This window comes from Epithele typhae (genome assembly GCF_022376455.1).
Source record: "Epithele typhae strain CBS 203.58 chromosome Unknown BXZ73scaffold_12, whole genome shotgun sequence".
NCBI classification, from domain to species: domain Eukaryota; kingdom Fungi; phylum Basidiomycota; class Agaricomycetes; order Polyporales; family Epitheliaceae; genus Epithele; species Epithele typhae.
The window spans coordinates 420,710-432,927 of record NW_025954203.1 but is presented as its reverse complement, the minus strand read 5'-3'; the positions used below and the strand labels follow the sequence as shown (position 1 = coordinate 432,927).

The 12,218-nt window shown below is 59.3% G+C and overlaps 3 protein-coding genes across 3 annotated transcripts; 1 reads left to right on the top strand and 2 right to left on the bottom strand.

The window, feature by feature from the left end:
* Positions 1-2,599: 2,599 nt before the first annotated feature.
* Positions 2,600-4,105, bottom strand: BXZ73DRAFT_99555 (uncharacterized protein; the record flags this gene model as incomplete). Its single annotated transcript, XM_048028043.1, has 2 exons — positions 2,600-2,899; positions 2,978-4,105. 2 exons carry the CDS (start codon positions 4,103-4,105, stop codon positions 2,600-2,602), a joined length of 1,428 nt encoding a protein of 475 aa, XP_047879854.1.
* Positions 4,106-4,198: 93 nt separating this feature from the next.
* Positions 4,199-6,175, top strand: BXZ73DRAFT_43999 (AP endonuclease; the record flags this gene model as incomplete). The annotated part of the gene is made up of 6 exons (XM_048019252.1): positions 4,199-4,527; positions 4,580-4,747; positions 4,805-4,888; positions 4,946-5,259; positions 5,476-5,593; positions 5,650-6,175. 6 exons carry the CDS (start codon positions 4,199-4,201, stop codon positions 6,173-6,175), a joined length of 1,539 nt encoding a protein of 512 aa, XP_047879853.1.
* A 1,758-nt stretch (positions 6,176-7,933) lies between these two features.
* On the bottom strand, positions 7,934-9,802 carry BXZ73DRAFT_99553 (uncharacterized protein; the record flags this gene model as incomplete). The annotated part of the gene is made up of 3 exons (XM_048028042.1): positions 7,934-8,381; positions 8,456-9,466; positions 9,702-9,802. 3 exons carry the CDS (start codon positions 9,800-9,802, stop codon positions 7,934-7,936), a joined length of 1,560 nt encoding a protein of 519 aa, XP_047879852.1.
* Between the last annotated feature and the right edge of the window lie 2,416 nt (positions 9,803-12,218).

Below are 12,218 nucleotides of genomic sequence, written 5' to 3'. Positions count from 1 at the left end.
ACGATTCGACCCAGTATTTGATGAGACAGGGATTATCTACCCTAAGCGCCGCGTCCATGAAGGGCACAATTGGTGGGACGAATCGACTTGTATCGCGGTCAACGTACAAAGTGTCTTATTTCGATACCCTAAGATGCGACTGAGAAAGCGCTCCTTTCACATGCAAGAACAAGACCAGTCGCTCCGAGGCTCCTCGTGGCTGCAAACGCACTTTTCGGAGAAAAAACCTGGCGTGCCGACGAATTGCGTCAATCGCATGGCATATCGCGGGGTGTGGAGCACGCACCTTCGAGGCTGTTGTCGTGATCGAAGTCTGGGCTCTCGATGAGCTCGCGTGCACGCTCCGCATCCTCTCTCCAGATCTCGACAGCATTCCGACCGTCGTCCGACCACCACCCACCTGTACCTCACGTTTTGATAGATCAGTGATCCCGGATAATCCCACCCCCCTACCATAGATAGTATCGCTGTAATGTCCATACGCCCGCCACTACTAGATACGCTACGAATATCGCGGCCAATTCCCTTGCAAGGAAACAGCCCGCTTCCCCCATATACACAAGTCCCCTCCCCTCTCTACAAGTCCCCGCCCGGCAAGCCCCGAGCTAGGCCGAGCCCGCGTCTGTCTGCTCCCATCATCACGTGTGTCCCCCACTGCCCCGACATCTCCGAGCGCCGCGCCCCCGCCGGCGCCTTCCCCGCCTGTGCCCGTGCTCGCTGTGCCCGACAGCGAGCTCACTGTCCCTGCGCCCCGCCTCCCCCTCCCCTCCGTTTCCCTCCGTTCTTTTTGTAATCCACTTGTATTCAAAATGCGCACCTAATGACACACAATACAATAGCTACACCTGCCTGGGTGTGCCTGCACTGAGCCCATATACCCCCAAAATGCGTGCAGCATACAAGCATCTACAAGTGTTGAATTGGCTGGCCAAGCTCTGCATCAGATAGTCATAGATGAGGGCTGCTCTAGTATAAAACTGCAGGTGGATAGCTAAAGGGGTGCAGGTATGATGTCATATGTTATTTCAGAATGACATACCCCACAGTGATATGGTACATACATATATCGTTCTATTTACACCCAGAATCGTACCTAGAGGTCATTCATAGTGTATTGCAAGAAGAAGCAAGTGAATAGACGATGTTGTGGTGAAGATATGACATATACTCAGAAGGGGGAGTTGGCTTGAAAATGCGGCCTTCATATGTTTTTGTGCAGACCTCTGATCACTTCGCATCTTGTTGCATTACGTTTATATGTATAGGTAGAGCTCAGATCGTCGTTTTGGTGCTTATCGGTGAAGGATTGAATACAGGCCATGGTATGTCATTATTCTATGACATAGAGTATAGCGATATGACATGTGCTCCGATTGTTATTCTGAAAGGCGGAATAGAACGGGGTGTTCTTATGCTAAACGATGCAGAAAGAATTTCGAAGAACGGTGAAGAAGTGGTTGAGATATGCCAGATGGGCTTGAAGTGTGCAAAGCGGCATAGGTGGTTCAAGGGCGTCCTTTGCGCAACCTGCCATTCTAGACCCATATGACATATCTCAACCACTTCTTCACCGTTCTTCGAAATTCTTTCTGCATCGTTTAGCATAAGAACACCCCGTTCTATTCCGCCTTTCAGAATAACAATCGGAGCACATGTCATATCGCTATACTCTATGTCATAGAATAATGACATACCATGGCCTGTATTCAATCCTTCACCGATAAGCACCAAAACGACGATCTGAGCTCTACCTATACATATAAACGTAATGCAACAAGATGCGAAGTGATCAGAGGTCTGCACAAAAACATATGAAGGCCGCATTTTCAAGCCAACTCCCCCTTCTGAGTATATGTCATATCTTCACCACAACATCGTCTATTCACTTGCTTCTTCTTGCAATACACTATGAATGACCTCTAGGTACGATTCTGGGTGTAAATAGAACGATATATGTATGTACCATATCACTGTGGGGTATGTCATTCTGAAATAACATATGACATCATACCTGCACCCCTTTAGCTATCCACCTGCAGTTTTATACTAGAGCAGCCCTCATCTATGACTATCTGATGCAGAGCTTGGCCAGCCAATTCAACACTTGTAGATGCTTGTATGCTGCACGCATTTTGGGGGGTATATGGGCTCAGTGCAGGCACACCCAGGCAGGTGTAGCTATTGTATTGTGTGTCATTAGGTGCGCATTTTGAATACAAGTGGATTACAAAAAGAACGGAGGGAAACGGAGGGGAGGGGGAGGCGGGGCGCAGGGACAGTGAGCTCGCTGTCGGGCACAGCGAGCACGGGCACAGGCGGGGAAGGCGCCGGCGGGGGCGCGGCGCTCGGAGATGTCGGGGCAGTGGGGGACACACGTGATGATGGGAGCAGACAGACGCGGGCTCGGCCTAGCTCGGGGCTTGCCGGGCGGGGACTTGTAGAGAGGGGAGGGGACTTGTGTATATGGGGGAAGCGGGCTGTTTCCTTGCAAGGGAATTGGCCGCGATATTCGTAGCGTATCTAGTAGTGGCGGGCGTATGGACATTACAGCGATACTATCTATGGTAGGGGGGTGGGATTATCCGGGATCACTGATCTATCAAAACGTGAGGTACAGGTGCCACCACCACCTCGTCCGCCGAGGCCGCGGATCGTCTGGTGCTTGCGGGTCTTCCGGCAATCCATCGTTGTCGGCATCGTACGTGTTCAGCATCTCGTCCCCGATGCCGAGCACGCGGAGCGTCGCCAGTGCGTCAAAGAAGGGCCGGGGTCTGAGTGCGGTCGCGATCTTCGCCCGAGTCACGGCGGGTTCGGTCTCCTGGCCCTCGACATTTCCCATAACGATGTGTACGGCCAGATGCACCAGCGAGAGGTTCCGCAAAGCGGCGGGGAGCGTCATCTGTGCGTATACAGGCGGTGCACGACCGAGATGCGGTCAGCGAAGGGATGAGGCATCGCAGGAGCTGGCACTACTCACCAGGTACCGGCCGGGCTCGCGGAACCGCAGCTCCAACGAGCGCAAGGGCGGATCCATCCGTAAGGCATCGGCTAACTTCACCGTTTTTGTCCCGCGGGTGATAAAATCGACGTCGAGCACGAGAGCGCTCGGGTGGACAGCACGGAAGAAATTGAACAACAAGAGGTCCTTTCGCTCCAGAGCGAAGGAGGATGCGAAGACATGGACGGGGAAGCCGTGGACGAGGCGGCTCACGAGTCCTGGTCGGGGTGGTCGGAGCAAGGGGTCAACCCATTCGAAGGACCCGGTGCAGGACTTAAAATTGCGGAGAGGAGGCCATTGGAGGTCTCCCACAATGTTTCTGTACTGGCTCCCGTATGGTAAGATTGATAGGAAGGAGACGCAAGACGCGTTTGGGCACAGAGGGACGAGGTCGATCATGGTGCAAGGGGAGAAGTCGACGATAAGAAGGCGACGTAGACTGGGAAGCATGTGGCCCTTGACGGTTTCGGATGTGACGGAGGGGTCAAGGAGAGGAATGATGCCTCGCTTGATGTGGAGCTTCAGGAATTGCAGTCGGCTGAATCGCGAAAGAACGGTTGCCAGTGGGAGGTAAGGACGCGGTTCGGGACTCTCTTCGAACTGCTGAGAGAGAGCGAGTGATTCGATCCTGCGGGCGTTAGGCAAAAAGCTCAGCATATACAGAGTAGCTGGACCGAAGTCGCCCAATTCCAGTGAGCGCAGAGATCTTAGCATGCCCAGAGCTTCTCCGAGCCGAGGAGCGATGGTTTCTAGGCCGTACTGGAAGAGGACGGCGACGGAGTGTAGGCGTGTAGCATGGACCAGAACGTCGACTAATCCAGCGCCGACAACCTTTTGATGTTTCTGACCATGTTGAACCAGCACCAAAGAGGACAAAACCGAGACCGGTGGTTTTCCTGACGCAGGATCCGAGGAGAGGAGGGCGTCCCGCCATACTGCAAAATCCGCGTTGTTGTAAGTAGTCTTCCTGAGGGTCGCATGGACTCGGGGAATAGCGAGATGGTAAGCACGCTTCGAGCAGAGACAGAAGTGCAGGGCGTCTTTGCCGTCGATGTGGCAGAGGATTTGAAGGAGGACGTCGTCGTGGAGATCAAGCAGAGAGCGCATGCTGGCGGGAGGAGAGAAGGAGTGGGCGACGGAGGCGCGCACACCGGGGGGTGGATTCCACCCACCACCCACGAAGCTTGAAGAGAAACGCTCATGTCCTCGAGCGCATCTCCCAGACGAAGTTCGCGCGTCGCCGCCTCTGCGTTAGCTTCTACTTCTTCTCGTCTGCCATCTTCCTCTCCCCTCAGTTTCCCTTCGGACGCTGCGGACGACAATCCCCGACCAACGAAGCGTGCGCGCGCGCAGAGGGGCGAAGTTGTCGCACCTCCAAAACAACCTACCAAACGTCGCACAAAAGACGCTGCGGAATCCCCGAGACCACAAGACTACGTGCCGCGCGCGGAGAACGCGTGGAAGCTGGGCCCGCATGTATCGTCCGCGGGCGGAGTGGAGAACGCGGTCGTGAACGCTGCTGCCGTCGGGTACGTCCCTACTCCTTCTCAACGCGCTCTCAGGGCATTGAAGGGAGCATAGCGCGAACGCGTTTGGCCTGTTCTTGAAGTCGCAGCGCAAGTGGGAGTCACCCGCGCTGAAGGAGGACTCGGTCGAGAAGTTCAAGGCGCGTATGAAGACGTTTGGATACTCCCCTGCGCACGTTCTGCCGCACGAGAGCTACCTTGTCAACCTCGCGAACCCCGATGGGTATGTAGCTGCCCCATGCACTTGGCCGTGACGCACAGGCTGACTGTATGCGTCCAGCGTGAAGCGCGAGAAGTCGTACCAGTGCTTCTTGGACGACCTCAAACGGTGTGAGCAACTGGGTCTCGAGTTATACAACTTCCAGTGCGTAACGCAGTCTATCTTGATTTTCTTTCATGCATATACCCATTCTCTCGGTAGCCCCGGCTCGACGCTAGGCTCTCCATTGGAGGACGCCCTTGCGCGTATAGCCTCATGCATCAACCGTGCACACAAGGAGACACAGAGTGTCGTGGTGGTATTGGAGAACATGGTATGTCAAATCTGCAACGCGGGGTCCTTCTGCTATTTACGCGTTTACACGCAGGCAGGCTCCGGGAACGTCGTCGGGTCCCGCTTCATCGAGCTGGGCAAGATCATTGAGCAGGTTGATGACAAGTCTCGAGTAGCTGTATGCTTGGACACCTGTGAGCACTTTTTTCACGTATTTGCGCAAAAATTGCGTTCTCACCACTGTCCTTAGGCCATATGTTTGCCGCAGTAGGCAGTTCTCCCGAACCTCGCCCCTGATGCACTGCTCATACGCGGCCCAGGGCTATGACATCACGACACCGGAAGGATGGGAGTGAGACTTGCTCTTTCTCTCCCCCGATCTCACCCAGCTCACACATCCGCCACAGAGCGTCCAGTGCGTCTACCTCGTTCGAAGTAGAAGCCGTATGCTCACCGAGTCCCCTCAGTGGCCGAGTTCGACCGTGACGTGGGCGCATCATACCTGCGCGGCATGCACCTCAATGACTCCAAGGGCGCCCTCGCGAGCAAGAAAGACAGACACGAAAACATCGGCCTGTACGTCTCGCTCTCACACAGCCCCGTCACCGGCGCCGCCGCTGACGACGACCCAGGGGCCATCTTGGTGTTCAAACCTTCGACCGCATCCTGTCCGACCCGCGCACGCGCGGCATCCCGCTCATCCTAGAGACGCCCGCGTACGATGTCGGGACGTCGGGCGGCGGAAAGGATAGCTTGGCCAAGGAGGGCATGGTGGTATGGCGCACGGAAGTCGCGGTTCTCAACCGGATCGCGGGGCGGTCGCCCGGGACTCCGACGGAGGACGGCGTCGTGGTCTCGTTGGACGACGAGGAGCTCGATACGTGCCGTGCGGAGGTGCAAGCCGTCGTCCACGAGGCGAGCAAGTCGCACGACGGCAAAGGGAGGAAGGCGGGGCAGTCTGCCAGCAAACGCGGCGGGAGGAAAGGCAAGCGGCACGCGGAAGACGCGGACGAAGACGTGGACAGCTGCGACGATTCATGGTGTGTACTTCGTCGCTTCCTGTATCCCTCACGCTCATCGTCCACTGTGCCTAGAAATCGCACCAATTACGCCGTCTCCGCCGCGTCCCTGGCACGGCACAGATCGGTGAGTATATAGCTGCGGCAGCCCACTCGGAGGCTGGTCACCCAGGAACGCCACGTCACCTATGTCTTGTTCAAAAAGTTCAAAGACACCCTAGGTTCGCGAACATTTCTCACCCCGCCCACGAGCCTCGGCCCGATCGACCCTCCCACACACCCACACCTCCTAATGTTTGAGTTTGGTTCCGCCGGCCACGCGCGCACCTCCTCGCGTTCCCCTACGATCACAAAAGCGGGATGACGATACCAAGATCGCGCGCAGCCCCCTATATCGCCTAGATCTGACTCGGCACGGGCAGCTGAACGGGAGGGGTGAGGAGACGATCGCGGAGGGCGCGGAAGGGAAGGGACGGCGGGCCCACACGGGCGCGCGACGGGGCCGAAGTCGAGCACATGTGCATGCTGCAGCCTGTATGTACGTGGAACCCTCGCGCTGGCCGTTCCTCAGTGTGTACATACGTGCGCGCCGCCGCACGGAGCGCGAGCCCGGAGGCCGAACGCACACACGTCCACGCGGGTGCTCGCGCGCGCCGGCGCACCCTCCGAGCTTCTCACCGCACGCACGCACACACGCACGCACGCGGACCTTGTTCTCTCCTCTCTCGCGGCTCCTTAGGCCTTAGATCGCCCAGCTGGGTGCCCTCCTCGCCTCCGGATCCTCCTCGCGCACGCGCGCGCGCCCCTCGTGCACACAGGAGGGGCCTGGGCGCACCCTCCGCCGTCCGGGATTTCAGACGGCCGGTACCAGCGCACGCGCTCCGTGGCACAAGGTGGCCACGACCGCCTGGGGGCCGGGGCTCGTCGCACCGGGTGCCACCGGTACCGCGCGCTGTGTATACCGGATCCAGGCGCTCGACGTTCCGCCACTCGCGACGACAATATTTACACGGCTACCACGTGTGGCGCTGAGGTCTGAGGTGCGCCTCTAGTGCGCACGCACTTCACCACAGTTCAGAGGCAGGTTTGAACGCGCGCGCACGCAGAGCATGGACGATCGAGGGGTTTCGCGCTTTATTCCAATTCCCGACTTCCGAACGGGGTTTTTTTTGTTCGCTCGGATCGGATTCGGCGGGACGTACGTACGGCTGCGGCGCTGCGAGCCGACGACGCCGCCGTGCGCGCGGCGCGGGTCTAGGGTAGTGTACAGGGTGGGTGGGTGTGCGGAGACGGAGCGAAGGGCGAGGAGCGAGGGGAGCACAGCAGGGTGGACATCGACGAGCGGGACTGGGGAGACAAGAAACGAGGCGAGTGTTCAGGAGGGGGATGGTGGGTTGTGGTGAGTGGGTGACGGGAGAACCGCATAAGGGGCACAGACGTGAAGACCAGAGACGGAAGGCGGAAGGCGGAAGAAACCAGGTTGGATGCGCTCAAGAGATGGGTGCGGGGTATGGGTACATTCGTGCGTGTACGCGGGGATATATAGACGGGTACATAATATGCCGAGTGGGGGAACCAAGAAAGATGGGGGCGATGCAAGATGGGGGTGGAGATGTCGACGGGTATGGCGGATGGGATGCAAGATGAAGGCGTACTCGCCGGTGGGGTGTGGGTGGATGCATAGTCGTGGCATGTCGTATCGGGTCGTGGGCATAGGTCGTAGGGGTCATATGGTGCGCCGTAACGGGCGCGTTTGGGCGACGCGGGGAGATTCCAGGCCTAGCGGCGAGAAACGCAGATGTGGGGGCGAGAGCGGGGGAGAAGGCGAGGCACGAACCGCAATCCACACACCTGCGCGCCAAACCGTCCTCCTGCGCTCTCTGCATCTGCTCGCCCCTCACGCCTCCGTGCATGTCATCGCGGCCCTCCGCAGCGCGCCCTGGGTGATGTTCACGCCGGTGCAGTCCTCGAACCACACGCCGCGCTCGGCGCACTGCGCGACGACCTTCGTCCAGAACTGGAGCACGCGCCGTTGGGGCTTGAAGGTTCGCATGTGATGGCTGTCGGCCGAGAGGTCGCGGACGAAGCGGAGGTTGGGGAACGACGCCGAACGGAGCAGGGAGCTGATCTGCTCGGACAGCAGGAAGTACGGCGTGTCCGCGTCCGCACCGAAGCTGGCGTCGAGCTCCCAGTCATGCGCTGGAAAGACCGGGTACGGGCCGTCGCCTCCGGGGTCCAGCGGCGCGATGGGGTCGTCCATGAGGCGCGTGTTGATGTCGCGGATGCCGATGAGCTCCACCCGCGGATGCGAGGGCAGGAGGATGTGAGGCGCGATCCAATCCGGACTTTGCCAATGCCACTCGGCGTCGGCGGAGCAGATGAACTCGCGCAGGTTCGGGCACCAGTCCGCGAGCGGGACCGGCTGCGGCTGGTGCTGCTGGTTCTGAAGCACGTGCTGGGGGTGGTGAGGTAGTACTCCTCGATGAGCGAGGACGAGTGGCCGAGCTCGAGCTGGGTGAGCTTGCGACCGTGGGACTGGAAGAAGGCCGAAAAGCCCTCGCCGGTATACGAGAAGTCCGAGGAGAGGACAGAGAGGTTGGTGAGCGCTGGCATGTCCCAGGACGCGAGCACGGCGAAGGTGTTGTTGTCGAGCGACACCTTGAGCGCACGAAGCGAGGGCAGGTGGACGTTCATTTCGAGGTAAGATGGCGGCTTGCCTGAAGAGCCTGTGCCGCCGCCAAGGGCAGTGTTGAGACTGTGGAGGTGGGGGGAGCGTGAGGAGAGCTCGAGGTACTCGAGACGGGTGGTGAGGTTTCGGACGAGTGGAGCCATACGGAGCTCGAACGGGGCGTCGTCGTAGCTCGTCCAGCTGAGGCGGCGGATCTTGGGATGGGCGACGAGCCTGAGGATCTCCTCGGGGCTGCAGCGGGGGTCGGGGGCGTCTTCCAGGGTGTTCCGGGCGACGGAGTGGTAGTCGGAGTAGATGGATAGTTGGGGAGAGTAATCGAGGATGGTGCGGAGGTCGGCGGGGGCGCACCTTTCGAGGGCTGGAGTCTCGATGTGCAGCCTCCGGATGTAGTTGCCGCTGGAAGAGAAGTTGTCGACGAGCTCCATGAGGAGGGTGTGGGCGAGGGCCTTGGCTTGGGCGGCTCTGCTGATCCAGACGAACTCGTATAGGAACGGTCGGGTGAGTGCGTTCCACTGTTTGGAGACGTGACATAGGCTCCTCTTGGTGGCCATGGAGGTGCGGTAGGTGGCGAGCTGGGTGGATGGAGACTCGAGAAAGGAGAGCTCTTGGGAGGTGTCGAGGGGGTCGTGGACGAAGATGCAAGTGTGCTGGATGATGAGACCCCAGACCTCTGGGGGGATGTAGGGGAGGCGGAGGGGGTCTGAGAAGACGACTTGATTGCCATGGGACTTGTTCCGCCGGCTGTGGAGATGGATGAGGATTCGGGAGAAAGAGAGGGAGACAAAAGGGGGAAGGGGAGGGCAGAGGAGGACGAAGGGGTGGTGGACGCCACCTTGATGGAGACAGACGCGGGCAGGGACGACAGCGGGCGGGGTCGCCGCTACAGGCGTCGCTGCGCCGGCAAGCACGCCAGTGCAGGTGGACGGGGAGGAGACGAGGAGAGACGGGGGACGGGAGGGAATGGAAGGCTGCTTACATGGACAGCTTCGATCGGATCTTGGCGGTGAGCTCGCGGATGCTCATCTTCCTGCGTACGCTCGAGGCTGCGGGGGGCGGGGGGAGAGTGGGGGCGGGCATGGCGGGTCTCGCGAGGGGGCGGCGGAGGGGGACGGGGAGCGGGGAGACGGGAGACGAGGAGCGGTCACGGTTGGGAAGAGAGCCCGTCGGCGACCGCCGCACCGCACCAAAAAGCTTAACCAGCGTCTATTCCGCCGGGCGCCACGTCGCCGCGCCGAGCGCTCTCCCGCCCCTGACAGACAAGGCGCTCTTCTCCTGTGCCTCCTTCTCCTCTCCCTCCTCCTCCCCTGCCCCCTCCTGGCCTCCTGTGGCCAGCGCCCGCCTACATGACATGCGCCCGATATTGACAGTTGCTTCCGACGGTGTACTCATGCACACCCTCCGCGCGCGCAGCACACGCGCGGACGCGTGGCACACGAAGCTTCAAGCGCCTCGAGTACAGTTGTGTGTGCCATAATGCGCCCCGACTGTCGGGAGAAGGCCCTCCAGGAAGCCTCAGAAGCCCGCGTACTGCCGCCGCCGACGGACGGGACGGCCCGCGCCCTCTGCCCGCGCTGCCACGCTTCACCGCACGTGGGATGCACCGTCCAGCGCGAGGTACAAGACTCACCACGAGCTCTGGAGTCTGTAGGCACTCGTCCCCCGTGCGCACGAGTCAAGCAGCAATCGAGCCTGCGCGGTCGCAAGCCATGCGCACCCCCGCCCTAGACAGCAGCCATCTTCCTCCGCCGCGCACGTCTCGAAGGACGAGAAGACTCCTGCAGGCGCGCCGGGGAGTAAGTAACCCCACCCCTCGGCGGCGCTGCGGCACAGAACGGGCTCGTGGACGCCTGCCGCTCTCGGTATATCCATGTATCCGTTTTGGTCGCGCTCTTTGTGCCGCTCCAGTGCCAACACTGCGCACCCGTGCCTATACGTATGGACCCATGCGCGCGCCCCGTTCTCAGGACGGCCGGCTATTACCTCGACGTTGCCAATGGCGACTCGCCTGCCTTTTTTTTTCGAACGAGTCTTCAGGGCCATCGTCATCTATCGATTGGAAGTTTTGCGCGACCACGAGGCTCTCGCGAGGCGAGTTGGTTCGTCTTCTGGCTCTTCTTGGCAGGTGCGTCGATGGACTCCGTTCGGGGCCTAGACGACCCGGTACTCATTCGGCAATAATGACACAGATAGAAACTGTGCCCGCTCGACGGCGCCCCGAGGCCCGTGCCGCCTGCCTCTTCGTACGAGCCCCCGCCTTCGCAAGCTTGAATTTCTGTCGCTTCCCGCACGTGCCGCGATGGACGCGATTGGTTAGCATCGTCGGGATTGTGTCGGCGCGCGTCGACGGATTGTCACGACCTCGGCATGGTTTATTCGTGTTGCAATGAGCGGTGCGCTGATATCACGCTCTGCGAACATGTGAACTGCGCCCAGATGAAATTCGAAGGCGAGACCAATGAAGTGGTGAACTGTGAGACTAGGGCAGCTTTGTGATCGATGCTTCCGTGCTCCAGTATGTCCTATCATAAATCACGGGCTACTTTGATCTCTGACTGACAAAACACGGCCGCATCCTTCCCAATCCAACCTCGATTGTGGGTCTTACTCTCATGCACTATATCTCGGGGCCGCTTCCGTGCGACAAACCACGGCAACGGTTGGCTTCATCGATAGACCTAACCGACGTCGTCCCGACCTCATATCCGACTTACGTCCCGTTCAATTGGGGTTGATCACGGTGGCGATGACACAGTCACGTTGTCATTCAAGTATGTCCGTTCTGCACCTCCTCCGCAGCAGACTTGTCTCATGATCTCACCTTCAATCGCATCACAGACAGCTAACATGGTAGGCGTGCTGTATCCTATCGATCCGCACAGTCGACCCCACTGAACGTCGTTGACCGCGTTCATAGCTGCTCACCCAGTTTCCATCACCGAAGGCTGCCACAAGACACCAGCGACGCACAGTATCCACGGACCAAGACGTGGGCCACAATAGCCCTGCACAGCAACCACCTGCGTCTCGGCTCCGTGGTAGATTCAGTACTTCATTCAATGGCCGTGATGGAGACTCGACCGGCTTGACGGCATCCCACGGCAAGCTATATAGCCGCGCTTCCTCATACGACATAAACTCGGAGGCTTTAATGGCGAAGACGTCACTGCCCCGGAGCGTTGTAGGTCGTAGTTCGTGGCCCCGTGGGCCGCGGTGAACGTGACGGAATAGCAGGAGTAACGTGATTGTTTCGTTGACATCGATATCCGTAACAGCGTGGCAAACAATGACCCATGCGGATTTTCTCCCGTCCTTTGGCGACGCTAACGCATTCCGGCCTACACCGTCAGTGAGGGGTGCTTCCTGATTGTATGACGAATGTTCTAAATCAGCCTCACAGGTTCATGCTAAGTACACCGTTCGGTGGACCTCAGGCCGTCCGTGGTGGGAAGCACACATCCGGGACGCTTCCCCGCACGACAACAGTGAGACATTC